The sequence below is a fragment of the Chrysochloris asiatica genome, unplaced genomic scaffold, assembly GCF_000296735.1.
Source record: "Chrysochloris asiatica unplaced genomic scaffold, ChrAsi1.0 scaffold00059, whole genome shotgun sequence".
In the NCBI taxonomy this organism is placed as follows: Eukaryota; Metazoa; Chordata; class Mammalia; order Afrosoricida; family Chrysochloridae; genus Chrysochloris; species Chrysochloris asiatica.
The window spans coordinates 13,292,311-13,312,167 of record NW_006408577.1 but is presented as its reverse complement, the minus strand read 5'-3'; the positions used below and the strand labels follow the sequence as shown (position 1 = coordinate 13,312,167).

General features: G+C 35.4%; 1 protein-coding gene across 1 annotated transcript in view; it reads left to right on the top strand.

The window, feature by feature from the left end:
• COL5A2 (collagen, type V, alpha 2) overlaps window positions 1–19,857 on the top strand; it is a 214,197-nt gene that overhangs the window by 105,404 nt on the left and 88,936 nt on the right. Inside the window, exons 2-6 of the mRNA XM_006864036.1 lie at window positions 12,924–13,148; window positions 14,476–14,489; window positions 15,620–15,652; window positions 16,880–16,912; window positions 17,864–17,917. Coding sequence (XP_006864098.1) covers window positions 12,924–13,148; window positions 14,476–14,489; window positions 15,620–15,652; window positions 16,880–16,912; window positions 17,864–17,917 — 359 coding nt within the window. The remainder of the gene's footprint in view (window positions 1–12,923; window positions 13,149–14,475; window positions 14,490–15,619; window positions 15,653–16,879; window positions 16,913–17,863; window positions 17,918–19,857) is intronic.

The following is a 19,857-nucleotide window of genomic DNA, read 5'->3' as shown; positions in this document are numbered from 1 at the left end:
GATTAGTGACAACCAATTCCTCCCTGTGTTGCTGTGCAACAGTCTGCTGCTTTCTGAAGTGATATGCCACATCTTATATCCCTCCAAGGAAGCACCAGTCAGTTTAGAAACCAGACTGTTATTGTTCATAAAGAAATTAGGATATGAAGTAGTCAATGAAAGGAAGTGCCAATGCTCCTTCAGACCTATTCAGACCAGTTGGCAGAAAGGAGCCAGGCATGATAATACACTGTGGAAATGAATGTTTGGAAGATATCTCTATGGACTGTAGTTTTCTCACTTAAAAAAATAATTGATAAAAGAAGAGACATTACAGAACTTGCATTACAGAACTCTTCTTGCTGGGTGAAATAAATACCTCTCTCAAGTATTCCCTCAACAACCTAAATTTACCTCTAGTATGTGTTTACATGACTGTTCCATTGCTTAGCAAAATAACTAGTAGAATATGACACTAGAAGACAGGGAAAGTGGGGATTTACTCTTACGATAATTGAACGTTATTTGGAATTCTGTATATTTTATTTCTATCTTATTCTGTGTTGCTTTCATAAACATAACTTTATTCCTCCCCCCCCAAAAAAAAAAAATTGATGTAAGGTTGATTTTGTTTGGATCAGAGGAATTGATTAAGGTTGATGTTCTCAGGAATTACTGACAATCAATGAAACTGAACAACACTAACTAGAAGTCTCTCAAAATACAGAGGAAAATTACCAGGATAAGAATCAGTAATCCATAATGGTCTAACACTTATAGACAGATTAATGAGATAACAAGATTGTATTAATGATATTTCAATGCATATATAATTTTCCTGAATGTACCACTGAAATATGCTTGTAAGCAGATTTTTTTCCTCTTAGAAAAAGTCATTGGCTTTTGAAACTTCTGTATGTTTTGATTGTTTTGGAAAGGATACTCAACTCCAAATGTCTCATTCTCTTACCCAAAATATGCTGCAGAAGTATTCAATACATTTTGCGGAATAAATGTTGATTAAGGAGTTATGGTAGCGTAGTGGTTACGAATTGGGCTGCAAACCGCAAGGTCAGCAATTCTAAACTATCAGCCAATCCATGAGAGAAAGATGAGGCTTTCTGCTCCCGTAAAGATTTACAGCTTCGGAAACCCTGTACAGGGTCTCTATGAGTGCCAACTGCACGGCACATAACCACTACCAAATGTCATTATTAATTCATGCATCGATTCCTTTTGCGAGATTGACTCAGTTACTGGGTCTAACTTTTGGCTGCCGTTTAAGGCAAATTTATTTGTAATATACATAAATAATGGAGGGTCATAGTTTATATTTTTCTGTGTACTAATAAGTAGATAAATTAATATACATCTTTTCTTTACCAAATCAAAGTAAACAACCTAACTAATCGTTTCAGCAAGCTAATTTTTCAATTGTCCATATTAGCAAATGTTCTCCATTCTTCTCTGATCTTGCAGTGCTAAACACTGTAAAGGACAAAGTAAGTGTTGAGTAGCTACTTGGGAGTTGGACAGTCAATTAAAATGTTTTTGAAAACGCTAAATATTCCTACATATATTTGAAGAAAATGACAAGAATATTGTTTCTCATTTATAGATATTTTTTTTCCATAATCAAGGTTTTGGCTTTTTAATTGAACTATAAGCCAATAGTGATAAAACTCAGAATTTAAACAAAACTAAAAGGGAGTAACATGGCGCTGTGGGTTAATGCGCGAGACTGCAAAGCCATTTGAACAGCATGGTCGGCGGTTCAAGCTCACCAGTCACTCCTCAGAAACCCTATACAGGGTTGCTATGGGTCGGAGCCAACTCTATGGCACTTAAGAACAACAACAACAAAAATTTAAGCTTTTTGACCTCTCTGTCAAGCTTGTGCATATTCACATTTACTCTATATAAGGATAGCCATGGGATAAGCACTTGACCTCAAGGTTGGTTTGAACTGCAAGGTCGATGATTCAAACTTACCAGTTGCTCCTTGTAAACCCTATACAGGGGTCACTGTGAGCCAGAATTGACCAGGCAGCACTTAACACAGCATCAGGAAGGATATTTTAATTTGACTTCAATTCATTTTACCTAGTAAGGAACACATCTCAGAAGCACATTCATTTACAGGTCAAAATCCATCTTTTTGTATTGTTCTTATTAAACCATAGGAAAGAACATTTTTCTCATTAAATTCTGCATTTTGCTAGAGAAACTTGTACTGTAGTGGTTATGAGTTGGGCTGCTAACCTCAAGGTCAGCAGTTCCCAAATACCAGCTGCTTTGTGGGAGAAAGACGACGCTTTCTACTCCCGTAAAGATTTACAGCCTCAGAAATCTTATTCAGGGTCTCTATGAATCGGGACCTACTCCATGGCACACCAACACCACCACCAATGTGGTGAAGTTACAGGGCAAAGGAAAATTATTGTGTTGGTTGTTGGTCTGGTCTTTCCCCTCTTTCTCTTCTCTCTCCCCAGCCTCCTCCTCCTTTTCCTCTGCTTTTTTTTCTACAAATACAGAATTTTCCCAATGAATAGCTTTGCAGTGCATCTAGAAGTTATTAGTATAACTCCCTAGTAAAAGCAACACCTTCTCATTCTCCTTTTGAACTATGCTATGGCTTTTATCTGGTCAGAGAAGTGAATATTGAGGCTTGACCTTAACATTGCAATGAATAAAGCAGCTTGTATATAATCATTAATATAGAAGAGTGACATTACATTAGCTGAGTTGAAGATAAAAGGATGGATGTAGATTTTAAGTGACAGTCTTATTTTAAAGAGTCCATGACTTGCTTTGGAATTTACTTGGTATGGAATACCAGAAAGAAGAGAAAAATCAATATCATTTTCCAGTGAAATCGCCTTCTGATTTTTAAATTGTTATAACATCTGTGTAAACGAAATGTAGATATGTCAGAACCAAAATTGAGTTTTATTTTAACTGTCTAAACATATATGTGTGTAAATGGATAAAATTAGAAATTAGGAGTTCAATATGAAAGTATGAATGACTTCTCTGTTTCCAGAAGTGAGTTTTAGAGGGATGTTGTTGTTGTTGTGAAGTGCCGTGAAGTCAATTTCGACCCATAGCGACCCTGTATAGGGTTTACAAGGAGTAGCTGGTGAGCTTGAACTGCCGATCTTGCAGTTCAAATGGCTTTGCAGTCTGGCGCATTAACCCACAGCGCCACACCAGGACTCCTTTTAGAGGGATAATTCCTTTTAACTTTCACTAAAAGAACTTCCTTCACAACATTTTAGAATACTTGGTAGTGAAATGAATGGAAACAAAAAGGCGTGTTTAGTTGATTTAAAAAAAGAAAAAAATATTCAACTTGGTAAGGGCAAAGGCTATAAACTTAGAACACATGATGAAGAATGAATTAGAAAGATAAAATTGACTACTGTACTTGAATTTTCTGTTGTTGCTATTGTTTCATGCCATCCAGTTAGTTGCAACTCATAGTGACCCTGTATAGAGTTTCCGAGGGGCAACTGGTGGATTTGAACCACTAACCTGGCAGTTCAACCCGACCTTATGGTCCAGTGCTTATCCTACAGTGCCACACAGGAAGATGAGGCTCCAAATCATCTTCTGAATCAGGGAAGACAGGAAAAGAACGTAAAATGCACCTGCAAAGAAATCTTAACCTATAGAGATGAATTGATTCTAAAAATGTTTTGTTATATTTGTTGTTGTTGTTGTTGTTGTTGTTGTTGTTAGGTTCCTTTGAGTTGGTTCCATTTCATACAGACTCTATGCTCAACAAAATGAAACACTGCCTGGTCCTGCACCATACTCACAATCCCTGTTACAATTGACAATGCTGTTAGGTGTAGTTGAGTTTGTACCTACTCATAGCAACCTTATGCACTACAGAATGAAACACTGCCAGTCCATTATGATAATATTCTGGTGCTAGTCATAATGTTTCAATATTAAATACTCTTGTACTATCTATTTTCCCACTGCTATTCATAAGGTTTTCAGTGGCTAAACATTCAGAAGTAGTCCTTCTATCCTTCTTCCTAGTCTATCTTAGTCTGGAATCTCAGCTGAAACCTGTCTCTCATAGTGACCCTGTTGTTGTTGTTGGTAAGTGTCTTCAAGTCCTTTCCTACTCATAGCGAACCTGTGTAGGGGTTCTGAGAAGAGACTGGTGAGTTTGTACCGTCTACCTTGTGGTTCATACTGACCTTAAGGTTTCATGCCTTATCCCACAACACCACACCAGGACTCTGTGGGTGGCCCTGCTGGTATTTAAAATACTGGTGGCATAGCTTCCAGCATCACAGCAAATGCATAAGCCACCACAGTACACAAACTGACAGACCAGTGGTTTATTATGTAGAATATGTATTTTTATACCTGAGTATCCCATACTATTTCCTTAAAGTATAAAAATAACTATTCTTAGATATGAAAATGAACAAAACCCACATGTTACTAGTTTTGTGATAAAATATCTACAATTAATAATATAATTCTCATAGTAATATTTCATAATACTTAGGCATGAGCCACATTAGAATAAGCAGTTGAAAATAGGACTTCTATAAAGAAATCATGTAATAGTTCAGGGTTGACCAATATGGTCCATATTTCTTTCTTGGTAATGTTACAATTGGCTCTAGATATAAAAATTCCTCAGTCTCTATGCAGTATATACATTGAAAGCTGCTTGTCCAAACAACTAATATTCAACAAATTTAGTCAACAAATGAGTGAGCATTTACTGCAATTTGAAGGCAGCTGACCACAACAGTCCTAACATGATCTCTGAATGTATCAATAAACGAAGGCGACTGCATCACTTCTTTCTTATACAGCTATCATTCCATCATGGGGACATAAACCACAAACAGAATAAATGAAAAGATATGGTAGCATAAAATGTGGTAAGTAATTTAAAAAAAAAGAAAGAAAAAGATCAGGGATTGGGGTACTGAGAATATTAACAGTGTGTGTTGGGGGATTACTTTGCAATTTTTGTGATATAGTCAGTATATGCTTCACATATACTTTTGAACTAAAACTTAACGAGATGAAAGGGATCAGGGTTGTTGGTACTACACAGTGTTTTGTTGTTGCTGTTAGATGCTATCGAATCGGTTCTGACTCATAGCAACCCTGTATAGTGATTCCAAGGAGTGGCTAGTGGGTTTGAACCGCTGACCTTGTGTTTCAAACTGACCTTTCAGTCTAATGCATTATCCTGCAGCATTAAAATTTTTTATTTACTTACTTAATTTACCTTCAGACTGCATAAAAGTCATAATACCCCAATTTGAAAGAGGAATTGCTAAACAGACTCTTGCTTCTTGTCTATCTCATGGCAAATTATTCTGTGGAAAAATTATGCATATAGTCTTCATTCAAAGCTATTGAAAACTTCTCATGTAATTAGGTAGGTAGGCCCTTTAGGCATAGTACATGATACCTACTTTATTCACTGAGGAGTAGCATTTGAGAATAGGACTAAGGCTTGCTATAGAATTTATTACTGACATTTCTAGGGCAGAACACAATCTCTCTGCGGTGTTTTCACAGCTATTCAATATTTGAGCAATGTGTCTGGAGAGAAGAAAATGTATATGCCAAATGCATTAGCAGACTGAAACTTAGTTTTCCAGACAAAATTGTAGACTGGAATTGCATGTGGATTGTGTGTAGTTTTAATTTCACATTTTGGCCACAGTCATTAAGATTTTCCAATGATACATGGAAAGAAACTCAAGCAGTAACTAATCTGAGAGGTTTTCCTTTTCAATTTTTCCATTTTAAGTAAAGTAAAAACATCAGTTTTACTAGTTAACTGAAGATGCTTGCATCTTGAGATTAAGAGACATTCCATGGTTTCAATGAAGAAACAAACTACCTTCTTAGACAGACTATCAAGTCACTTAATTTGTGTGCCCCACTGAAATACGGTGTGAACTTTCTTATTGCTGTTTTCTCAGAGTTGAAAATAAATGAAAAAATGTTTCTCTAGCTTTAGAATAAAAATTAAAAAAAAAGATTTTCCTTAATGGACTAGAAATTTAACTCAGCTCAAATAATCACTGAATGACCACTCCTGTTAAATTGGTAAAATTAAAAAGAGGAGAAATCACAAGAAAAGTTACATGACTATTCTGAAAAAAAGATTTATTTAAAGATGCAAACCCCACAGGCCTATGTGATACCCACCTACCTACCCAGTGCCTCAGACCTAGAGGAGGAGGTGGAAAAATTTGTCAAATTATGTAACAGATCTCCCACCCCCACCCACCCTAACCATTTCTAGTGGCTTCTCATATACCTTACTTTTAAATCTTTGGAAATCAGATAGGCAAAGAGAAATGATGAAGGTGGAATTGTTGGCATTTACTCAGAAAGGACTAAAGGAAAAACAAAATACTCTCCCGTTGTTTTTCCTAATGATACCTATGATGGTAAACAGTACCAGAGAGCAGAGAGAAGGGAGGAGTTTCCTTGGAAGCAAACTGAGGTGCTTGGAATAGGCACTTCTTACTGAAGGCTACATGTGTGCTTCTATCCAGAGTGACACGTGTTCTTTTGTGCCCTTCCTTGCCTTGTAAGACATTCTCTGCCCACTTCATGAAAGGACCAGTTACAGTGCACTTGATTGTAGTCCGCAATGGCTTTTGCAATGAGAGAAACTTAAAGTAAGTGTTGCTTTAGCTTTCTTAAAATCATTTGAAAATGTAAGCTGCTATGACTGGCACAGTCTTTCATTTCTGGCTATTCAGAAGTCTAGATGACAGAATTCACTTGGTTAGCTCAATCAAGTGTCCCATTTTTCTTTCATTCAAAATTGTTGCTATTAAGTGCCATCAAATTTTAACCCTATATTGAGTTTCTGAGGAGCAGCGGGTGGGTCTGAACTATCATCCTGGGGTCCGCAGTCCAGGGCTGATTCTACAGCACCGCACAGGAACCCTGGTTCATCCAGAATTGGAGTCATAAATACACATCCTCAGTGGCAATTTTTTTTTATTGTTGTTAAGTGCCATCAAGTTGAGTCAATTCCTACTTATAGCGACCCTGTCCATGGTTTCTGAGGAGCAGCTAGTGGGTTTGCACCATGACCATTTCATTTGCAGTACAGTGATTATCCTATAGCACCACACTTAAAGAGAGCCATTAACAATACTATCTGTTTAATAGGCACTTCAGTGAACAGTTTTCTTCCTTCCTTCTTTCATGTATGTATTCATCTAGGAAGCAAATACGTTTACTAAAGGCTGATAATACAACATTAGGTGTGAAGAATACCAAGATGAATAGAACACAGTTCCTACTCCCAAAGAACCCAGCGTCCAGTGGGGGACAAAGATATGAATAAATGGTATTCTGATTAAAGATTTAAAATACTTGTAATGCATAACCATCTACATTATTTTTTCAAAGGGACAGCTCAAGGTAATGTCTAAGGGCTGTCGATCATAAGCTTATTTATAGTCTTTTATTTAATGTATTTTTCAAGGTCTTTAGGTAAGTCCATTATTAAATAGACTAACATCTCTCTAAACAATGAATAGGTTTCAAAATGATCATTTTTCTGCACAGTATAATTATCCAAAATGCTTAAGAACAAGGGTGTGACCCATAATTGGCAAGCAGCCGTTCTGGTAACTTAGGTTCTGTGTGATTATTATAATAAGATGGTAGACTTGATCTGCCATCTAGTGATGAATAACTGCATTCTTGTAACTAAATTCAAAAGCATGTAGAATTTGTGAGAAGTTCAAATATATAAGGATATATGAGAAACACAGCACAACTGAGTTATTCTCAAATAAAATGTCTTCAGTTAAATAATATCTCTTCTCTCTGAGCTGTCAGTGCCAGAAAGTTTGTGGGAATGACTTCACCATGACTTGGTTCATTTGGTTGGAACATTTGGTAAGAGTAAAAGAATCTCATAGTTTTGAAGACAAAAATTCAAACCACCATAGTGTCCTGGTGTGCTCAGTATTTTGAATATTAAAGAAACTTAAATAGCAAAAATAGAAGCTCAATATTCCTGTTCTGGAATTCTGATTCAGATCTTATAAAAAGTCTTTATTTATCCAAGTACTTTATGTCAATCAGTTTTTAAGCTCTAGACCTTAGAAAAAGGATTTTAACATCAACTCGCACTGATTTTTATGGTTTGGGTAGAGGAAGTAACATGGCAGTGAATATCTCAAAATGTCACTTGAACGTTCTTCTGTGTTTTTTTTTTTTTTAAATATTATTTTGGCATTTAAAAAATAACTAATATGTTTTAACAACTTTACTGTGAGTTTTTCAACAAATTGGATGCATTTTTGTTTTCCATTTTACTTTTCTTTTCATTGATGTGAATGCTTGCACAGACAAGAGAAGAGACAAGCTAATCATAAGGTGCACAACTACAAACGAGAAAACTACAGGGCACCCTGTATTTTCTGCCCACTGTTTCTTTGTTTGTGTCTTTCATTCAGACATGAACAATACGAGTTCACTGAGTTTTGTGCCTCTGTGATGTGTATGGGTTCTTGTGGGGGTGAAGAGAAGACAGAGTTTAGCAGTGAATGTGGTTTTTCCTTTCCTTGCCATTTGAAAAGCATTCCAACTAACTTTCCATATCATCTTCAATTTAATTATAAATTCTCAGAGGAAAGAAAGCAGTGATGACACGGGGTATAAAACCAGCTTTTAACATTGTCATTTGAAGAAAGAAAAGCAGTGGCCTACTTCTGTGTATCTTTGGTTGAGGTCATGTGGCCTTCAACTTTCAGGAAGAAACTTATCTTCTACATTAATACAGTTCTGAGAAAAAGTGTCTTTGTTTTTTTTGTTTTTTTTTAACAACCCTGAGGGAGCAACAGAGAACAGGATAATTCATCTCCTTAAGAGTCTTTCAAGCATGTTAATGATATGCCAGAATGCTGAGAAGCGAGGATGAGACTTCATCTCTTATATTTTGGACATGTTGTCAGGAGAAACCAATCTCTGGAGAAAGACATCATGCTTGGTAACGTGGAGAGTAAATGCAAAAGAGGAAGCCCCTCAACCAGCTGGATTGACACAGTGGCAACAGCAATGGCTCACACATAACAACAGTTGTGAGGATGTGTTTAGTTCTGTTCTGCATACTGTCACTGTGAATCAGAACTTACTCAATGACACATAAGAACAACAACTTAGAATGTCATGATTTCTTTTTGTCTCCATATTCTTTGTTTCTTTCTATCTTAACTGTTTCATTGATACAATTTTGTCAACTCCACAAGGAAAATATATGTATTTTATAACAGGACACATTAACTTCTAATATTTTATGCATTCAGTACTAAGCACACATTCATTTAACCCTCAGTAAAAATGAGTAAACGTTTTTGCACTCCCTCTACGTTGACCTTCCAGCATGGGAAGGGAGAAGCAAGATCACTGAACTTAGGGCATACTTAATTTTAATGCATGTGATTGGATAGTTTATTCTCAATAATAGACATTAGTGAAAACATTTATTTTAGTATAGCTACTTAATGGAATTATCCAATAGTTTAAGGACTCCATTCTTCTTGGATCAACTATCAACACTCATGGAAGCAGCAGTCAAGAAATCAGACGACGTATTGCATTAGGCAAATCTGCTGCACAAGACCTTTTTAAAGTGTTGAAGAGCAAAGATGTCAGCTTGAGAACTAAGGTGGGCCTGACCCAAGCCATGGTATTTTTAATAACCTCATATGCATGTGAACGCTAGACAGTAAATAAGGAAGAATGCAGAAGAACTGATGCTTTTGAGTTATGGTGTTGGAGGAGAATATTGAAAGTGCCATGGGCTGCCAAAAGAACAAACAGATCTGTGTTGGAAGAAGTGCAGCCAGAGTACTCCTTCGAGGCCAGGCTGGCCAAACTTCATCTCTCAAACTTTGTACATATTGTCAGAAGGGACCAGTCTCTAGAGAAGGATATCATGTTTGGTAAGGTGGAGGGTCAGAATAAAAAAGGAAGACCCCGTGAGATGGATTGGCAAAATGGCAGCATAAATGGGCTCAAGTGGGGCAACAATTGTGAGGTTGGCCCAGGATTGGGCAGTGTTTCATTCAGTTGTGCATAGGGTCGCTTTGAGTTGGTAGTGACTCGATGGCACATAATGAGAACAACATATGTCAGATAATTTCTATTAAGGTTGTGGTTTTTTAACCAATGTTTATCAGAGAACTACATTATTATAAAATGATTTTGCATCTGAAAATACTGGTTATATGATGAACAGATTTGGTTATTTTTAGACAATAGTTCCACTGCAAAACATATTAAAATAGGAGTCCTATTTTAAAATGCTGACAGTGAACTCCAGCTGTGGAGCTGTAGGATCAGCACTGAATTTGCAAATCACAATGTTGGCAGTTCAAACCAACCAGCTTCTCCTCAGAAACCCTATACAGGGTCACCATGAGTTGGAACCAACTTGATGGTACTTAACAACAACAAAAATAGTGGTACTCATTGTAATTCTATAGAATAAGCACTGGACTGTGAACCATAAAATTGGTGGTTTGAGCCCACCAGCTGCTCCACAGGGGAAAGATGAGGCTTTTTGTTCCTATAAAAAGAGTTAAACCTTCAGAAACCCTATACAGAATTGTTAGGTTGAAACTGTCTCCATGGCCCTTAACAACAACAACAATAACAACAACAATAGTGGTACTGTGTATGCAAAGTCCATAATGTTATGTCATTGTGATATGACAGTATGACTAAATATACATTATGTGACAAAAGTCTTTTAATTATGATGAATTGGCTAGAAACTAGTGCTGTTCTTATGAAAAGCACCAGAAACCATAAAGATCTAGCAATATGATCTGAAAGCAATTTTTCATTTGCCAAATATCTGTGATGAAAAACTAAATATGTGAAGCAGAGTCTTCCTTAGTACATGCAAGAGAGCAGTAAGAAAAATGCTATCCTGGAAGAACTTTTTAAGCCAGCAAGATGGAGGCTAAAGAAAATTCTATACACTAACTGAAATAATTTTCATTTGTGATTCTGCATTATTATTTGAATATATATGTATATGCCAAGTGATGATTCTTTCACCAACTGCTTCTAAATGCAGTTTAAAAATTTTTTACTTTTACTTTTGCAAAGTATAAAGTCAAAGCTGGTGCAATTAAGTTGTTGTTGTTGTTGTTACGTGCCATCGAGTCAGTACTGACTCATAGCAACCAAATTCACAACAGCGCAAAACACTGCCCAGTCCTAGGCCAACCTCACAATTGTTGCCACACTTGAGACCACTGATGCTGCCACTTTGCCAATCCATCTTGCTGGGGGTCTTCCTCTTTTCTCTGACTCTTCACCCTACCAAACATGATATCCTTCTTAAGCGACTGGTCCCTCCTGACGAAATGTCCCAAGTATGAGAGATGAGGTCTGGCCATCCTGGCCTCCAAAGAGTACTCTGGACACACTTCTTCCAACACAGATCTGTTTGCTCTTTGGCAGCCCATGGCACTTTCAATATTCTCCTCCAATGCCATAACTCAAATATATAAATTCTTCTACACTCTTCCTTATTCATTGCCCAACTTTCGCATGCATATGAGGTTACTGAACTCACAGCACCAATGTAGAGTTGTGAAATCAGTAAAGGTGTGTATTCTTTTACCATAATTATTCAAGTTTTTGCAGAGTAAATAATATTAGAAACTTGATAATATGAAGAAGAATGTGACATCAGGGTTGGAGGAAGATTCATTAATAACCTGCAATATGCCGTTGATACAATTTATTTACTGAAAGTGAAGAGGACTTAAAATACTTACCAATGAAGATCAAATGGATTGTACCATAGTTTAAACAAAACAAAAAATCTTACCAACTGGACCAATAAATAACATTATGATTAATGGAGAAAAGATTTAACTTATCAAAGACTTCATTTTCTTTGGAACCACAATAAACTATCATGGAAGCAACAGTCAAGAAATAAAACGTATTGCATTAGTCAAATTTGTTGCACAAGACTCTTCAAAGCATTTAAGAGCAAAAATAATCAGTTTGAGGACTAAGGGCACCTGACCCAAACCATGATGTTTTCAATGACCTTATATGCATGTAAAGTTAGATAATGAATAAGGAAGACAGTAAAAGAATTGATGCATTTGAGTTATGGTATTGGAGAATATTAACAGTACCGTGGACTGCTAGAATAACAAACGAATCTATTCAAAGAAGTATATAGTACAATGCCTCTTAGAAGCCAGGATGGTGAGATTTCAATCTCTCTCTCAGACTTCAGACATATTATCTGGAGGGACCAATCCCTGCAGGACATCATGCTTGGTCAAGTGGATGGCCAATGAAAAGAGGAGATGGATTGTTACCATGGTGGCAACAATGGGCTCAAGCATAGCAACAATTGTGAGGATGGCACAGGACCATATGAGTTGGAACCAACTCGACAGCACCTAGCAATAAAAACAGCAACAATCATTCTAAGATGCAAATACAAGACATATAATTAGTTCATTATGAGCTTACAGATTGGTTTATATGGAAATGGACTCGCTGTGTAATTAACATGAAAGGCTGCTAACTGAAAGATTGGAGGTTTGACTCTACTTGAGTTACCTTAGAACAAAGGTTTTTCATCTACTTTTGAAAAATTGATCATTGAAAACATGATAGGGCATAGTTCTGTGACACACCTGGAGTTGTGATGAGTTGGAATCATATCAATGGCAATGAACTGATTATAAATTAAATACTCAATTAAGTAAGTTCATCTGTGTTTTGTCTCCTTGTGAAGTTACTGCTTAGGCCAGTATTTTTTTTTTAGAACCCACAAGATGACTTGCTGTTAAATTACTATATTCCCCACATTTCTAAATTTCTAAAGTCTACTAACCTCTATTTTTTTCTTTCCCTTCTTATTCTAGAGGGTTATGGTGAAGAAATAGCCTGCACTCAGAATGGCCAGATGTACTTAAACAGAGATGTTTGGAAACCTGCCCCTTGCCAGATATGTGTCTGTGACAATGGAGCTATTCTTTGTGACAGCATACAGTGTCGTGAGGTACTCGACTGTGCTGACCCTATCACACCTCCAGGGGAATGTTGTCCGGTGTGTCCACATACAACTGGCGATGGCAATACCAATTTTGGTAAGAATCCTTAGTTCAACTCAGAATCGATTCAATGAGTCACGCTTATGGTTGCGATGTTTATAGCTCTCCAAGTTAAGTAAGCTATGAGAGTAATTAACCAACTATTTTTGGTCTTTGAGATGAATGGTTTCATTCCCCCATTTTGTCTAAAAGTCAAGGAAACATTTTGGCTGAATTTTAAGTGGTTATGTCTAATTTGAGAATACTTATAGCACTTATTCTTATTCCTGGTGCTGTGCCACAGGATAATGCACTGGACCTCAATGTCCGTTTGAATGGCAAACACGATGGTTCAAACTCACTAGCCGTTCCTGGGAAATCTTATATAGGGTCTCTATGAGTCAGAACCAACTGACAGCACTTTATAACAAAAATAGCACTTAAGATAATTGCTTTAACCATATTCATGTTGGTTGTCTCCAAGGTATTTGTTGATTTTCTAAGCCCATTAACGTCTAAGAGGAGTAATGCATTTAACTTTCCTGGTGCCAACTATGCGTTTAGGAACAGAATAATTATTTCTAATATAATTTAATGCCACACACTGTCTACTGTATTGACTCAGCAATACAGCATCCTTTTAATGTTTGCTAGGAAAATCCCTGAGTAGTGAAAGTGATTTGCAATTAGTTACTAACCTAAAGGTTGGAGGTTTGAAATACAGGTTCCATAATTTCCCAAATTTACACCAAGAAAACCTTGTGGAACATTTCTACTCTGTAAAATATAGAGTTATCATGAGGCAGAATTGACTTAATTTCATAAACTTATTTATATATTTGAAAAGAAACTTGAGAACGTTACACAAGAAATCAATAATAGCGGCTTTCTATAAGGAAGAAATACAGAAAATAGAAGGAAAGAGACAGGGAATAGAAGACTTCCAATTATATATATAGCTGTGTACCTTCAATATATTTTGAACCACATGAGTGACTAGCCAACTCATAGATTATTTAAAAAAAAAAAAAAGAAGTAAAGAAAATGAAAAAAACCTATACTGATCTAATCACAAATTTAAATATTGGTTGAGAATCATTCGTTATACTTTTATTAAGTAATTCTATAGTTTAATACATTCAAATGCTATATAACTGTTATGAAGAATAGTCCATTAATGCCAGAAATTCCCAAAGAGATGTAATGCTTTGTGTCATAGAATTACTGACCCCAAACAATTTGTGAATTTTGCCTATTAATGATAGGGAAATATGTTTAAGTCAAAGTCTCCCTCACAAGAAAACTATTATACAAATTAAATATTTAGGTGATTTTAATAATCATTTCTCCCTAAAATGACTTATTTATTCTTTTCTTTTTATAGGTAGAGGAAGAAAGGTAAGTGTTACTTTGTAGAATTTCTTTTTCACAAACTAAATATATTTTAATAATATCCACATATGCTGTGCTTTAAATGATGTTAAATATGTGAGCACAGATCAACTTCTGTGCCTATAGATTACAGATGACTCCATGATAATTACTATATTGTTGATAATATATTATAGGAATTAATATATTATAAAAGAATTTATTGAGGATTTCTAGTTCCACACTGAAATAGACTGATGCATGATCATGACTGTGAGGAGACCAAACTTTGTGAAAGACATCTTTAAAAAAATAATAGCAAAAAAACTTGATCAAATGAAATCATATAAAAGTATAATTTACTAAATAATTATTTAGCCAACATGCATGACATCACTCTATACGAATGCAATTTTGTATATCGAAAGTTCTAAGAATGAAAAGAAATTCCCTCAATTACCTACTATAAAAGAAAATCCAATTTACCTGACTTGATTTGCTTTTAACAGTTATGTTAGTTTTCTTGTGTTATTCTGGTCATTCTATTCCATTGATTTTTTTTTTTTTTTTGAGAGTTTTCTTGAGATTGAGAATGAGCTAACAAGTAATATTATATCTTTTCTAATTTCTTGTTTAAGATGAACCTGTATATCTTCTATTATTTCTTATATTCTTCTATGAGTTCTGAAGAAGGGAGGCAAGTGGCTTGGGAATAGCATATGACATATTACTAGGTGGCATGTAATAAAAGGGTGATAATTCAGATGCATAAAATTATCTGGATATTGTTTGGTCTTTATTTAATTTTTATTATGATACTTTGACTTTACATGGTTTCATAATAACTATTGCTTGCTATAGTCAACTCTTTGGATTGATTTCTGTAAAAATTAAAATGAAACAATTTTATAAATTATTTCCTTTCTCCACACATCCTATTGCTTTTATTTTCATGTCTTTCAGAAAAGGAAAAAAAAAAATTTTTTTTTTCATGAATAAACCTGACTAAACATACTAATAACCTATTAACTTTATTTTCTGTCTTACATGTCTTATATAAACATTCCTAGGATTTACATGTCATAATCTTATATGATATGTTCATGCCCAATAAGCCATTATGTTACTAGTTGAAGTTTTTTTTTTTTTTTCCAAAGGGACAAAAAGGAGAGCCAGGATTAGTTCCTGTTGTAAGTATATATATTATTTACATATAATTTAGTTATAAAACAATATCTTTTGAGATTTTATACATAATAATATGCAACTATAAGCATGTACTGAAAGGTTGGTTTGAACTTCAAGATGGGCAGTTCAAACTCACCAACTGCTCCTCAGAAACACTATATATGGTTACTACGAGTCTGAAATGACTTGATGGATGACTCGACATCACTTAACAACAATACTAGAGTTGTATTGATTAGTTAAAAAAAAGAAAGAAAGAAAAAGGCTAATTGTATGTTTACGTTAATATTTAATGTTCTGTATGCTTGACTTTATAATCTAAAAGTCTAAATGCAAAAATTAAGATTTTTATAAAATTAATTATATTATGATAGTTAAGATACATAATTTGTATAGAAAAATAACCATTTAATCTATATAGAAATAAATTATTAAATATTTCCTGAAATATATTATTAAAAATTTCCTGTAAATTCTAGGTTGTATAAGAGTTGTTTACACGTGTAGATTATCAAAAAAGTGTATTATTAAATAGTATCAACATTCTTCAACCACCATTTGCATAGACTTTAAAGATTTTAAAGAGATCATCACTCTTTCATGACAAATGAATATATAAGATGATTTTTTTTTGCAGTGTTTGCATTTTGCTTTGCTTTTAAATTGGCTTGTTTTCCACGAAGAGGTTTCCTTTTATTTTAAAACAACTATTTGTAATGATGGAGTCCTGGTACTGTCAGTTAATGTGTGGGACTACAAAGTCATTTGAACAGCAAGGTGGAGGGTCAAGCTCACCAGCTACTCCTCAAAACCCTATACAGGGTTGGGTGGGAACTGACTCGATGGCATTTAACAACAACATTTGTAATTATTATAGTTTAGGTACTGTTTAAGTGCTTGGCAGATAGTTACTGATTTAATATTCAGAACAATTCTGTGAAAGAACTATTTTTATAATCATCATTTCCACTTTGCAGAGGAGCATCACGCAGGAGGAAAACTAAGCTCAAAGAGGAGAAGTAATTAGTTCCAATACTGCCTCTCATAGTGGAGATTTAATTAGGTAAACTCTCCTATCATAAGGCAAGGAGAAAGTTGAACATCAATTGATAAACATTTATTTGTTTCAAATAAATTCATTATGGCTTTTGTTGTCATTCATACTTGTTTGTTGGCTTTTTGGGACTTTACATATTTACCTTTACTTATTGTTTTGTTTATTTGTTTAGGTAACAGGCATACGTGGTCGTCCAGGAATGGCAGTAAGTAAATTCCTTCAATATTCATGATACTGTTATGTTCTCTGAGGCAGGAAAATCCCAATGAATAGTAGTATATCCATGTGAAGGCATTACTATGTGAATCAGTGATGCTTGATTTCTTAAAACAATTTACCTGAAAACATCTTCAAGTTTAGATACTTCTTTGCAGCAATGAAAAACACATAGAAGATTGTGTTGGATCAAGTAAATACATAATCTAATTTCATAATGCAATTGAAAGAGTTTTTAAAAAAGTATTCTATCTTGAAAACAGTACAGATATGGCAACTGCCATTGCCCAGAATGAAAACAAAAACTAAAACAATTTTTTAAGATATTAACACAATAACACCCTTTTTTGAAATATAATTACCATTTTTTAGCTTGAGGGAGAAATGTTGTGATTCCTATTTAAGAAATTCTAATCAAGTTATAACAAAACATATGTGAAGGTACAGAAAGCATGGTACATAAAGACTAAGAGGCCTTTCTTTCTACTTCTTTTATTGTCAGCTTACTCAACTGTGAATAGTTTGGGGGTTTCATGAGCCAATGGAAACACAAACATTCCCTCAGATAAATTTATATCTGAGGTTTGGGGTTTGCATATTTATGTAGTTATCAATATCCAAATTGTAAATTGTGCGCCAGAATTTAGTGGCAATTACACAATGAAGTGGTCCTTAGAACTTTGAAAGTACTGCTTCATGCTGGTATGTCCAGTTCATTAGATGCCATAATGCTAATATAGCACCTAATTCTTTACAACACTGTAAGCTACTGTTCACATAAGATTTTATATGCAATGACTTTACTCTCTGTAGTCTTAAACTGAACTGAAAATGTGTGATAGTCTTGCTTTTAAATTTTACTCTATAAAGCAATTTTTAAAAACAAAAATATACTGAAGTATAAACATTCAACAGTAATGGCCATTATTTTCTGTTTTAGGGACCTCCAGGATCACAGGGACCAAGAGGAGAGCGAGGCCCAAAAGGAAGACCTGTAAGTTGACAGCAAATTGCTTTTTATGAATATTATAAAGAATTTAGACTCGATGGCACCTAACAACAACAACAACAATAATTACATGAAGTCCTAGTGTGGCACTGTGGGTTAATGTGCTTTACTGCAAAGTTAGTTTGTACCACAAGGTCAGTGGTTCAAACTCACCAGCTGCTCCTTGGAAACCCTATACAGGGTTGCTATAGGTAGGAACAGACTCGATGACACTTAACAACAACAACAAAATTATATACATATCTTTATTTGATAATACAAATGTTATTTCCTTGTCTTTTATGTGGTGAGATTAATAAAGTAGAATGTAAAGAAACATTGTTTACTCATGAGTGGCCTTCAGAAATTGCCACTCATGAGTAAACAATGTTATGAATGTACTAGTGAGATAAAACTCCCAAGTTCTGGGATCTCTTGTTATTACGGAAATAATCAAACTGGATGAACGAAAAAGTGATTAATAGAGAATACAATTTTTTTGAGAGATTATAAAATTTATAATTTATTTCCCAAGTAGCACCAAATTAAAACTCAGTAACTTCATTACCAAATCATAGCTAATACCGATAAATTTAAACAATCAACCTATACTTTTGACTTGAAGGAGTCCTGTTGGCATAGTGGGTTACACATTGGTCCGCTGGCAGCAAGGCCAGCAGTTCGAATCCACCAGCCACTCCTAGGGAGAAAGATGGCGTTTTCTGCTCCCATAAAGATTTACATCCTCAGACACTCTATACAGAGTCCCTATGAATCGGTGGAACTGACTTGACTACACACAACGACTACTACCACCCTTGAGATAAAATCTGAGACGATTATATAATGCTGTTGCTGTAAAGTGCTGTTGAGTTGATTATAACTCATAGTGACCCTGTATTGGGTTTCCAAGGAGCAGCTGGTAGGTTTGAACTGCTGACTTTGTGGTTTGCAATCCAGAGCTGATCCTACAGCACCGCAACACTCTTTTTTTTCTTTTTGCATACTTCTGTATAATAAGTCCTGGTGTGGCACTGTGGGTTAATGCACCAGACTGCAAAGCCATTTGAACTGCAAGGTCAGCAGTTGAAGCTCACCAGCTGCTCCTTGGAAACCCTATACCAGGTTGCTATGGGTCGGAACCAACTCAATGGCACTTAACAACAACATAGTATAAACAACAACAACAGAATATTGTTCTCAAATCATAGGATTAAAATCCTTTTTGAAAATATTTCAACTTCGAAATCTGACACCCTTAATATATTTTGTTGTTGTTAAGTACCATGGAGTTGGTTCTGACTCATAGTGACCCTGCACAGGATTTCCGAGACTATAAATCTTTTTGGAAGCAGAATGGCTCATCTTTCTCCTGCGGAACCTCTGGTAGTTTCGAACTGCTGACCTTGAGGTTGGCAACCCGACTTGTAACCACTACGCTACCAGAGTTCCTTCTGTTATTGTTTAATTTCAATCAGAAAATTTGAGCTGTTTTTTAAAATCTATGTTTAATTTTATGTCTAATGATTTGAACTCTTTAAGGATTTTTAGTTTTGTTACAGAGTCACTATGAATCAGATAAATTGGCATATAGTGGGTTACCACTGGGCCGAAAGCCTCAAGGTTTGCACTTCAAATCTACCAGTTGCTCAGCAGGAGACAGATGAGGTATACAGGGTTCCTATGAGCCAGAACTGACTTGATGGCACACAATAATAACAAATATATATTTAGGATCTTTGGTGCTATAATGGGTTATGCATTGGTTGCAAACCCCTCAAGGTTAGTAGTTCGAACCCACCACCCACTCTTGTTAGGTGCCATCAAGTCGGTTCTGACTCATAGCAACCTTAGGTACAACAGAACAAAACACTGCCTGATCCTCACTATTGTTGCCACGCTTGAGCCCATTGATGCTGCCACTTTGCCAATCCATCTCACTGGGG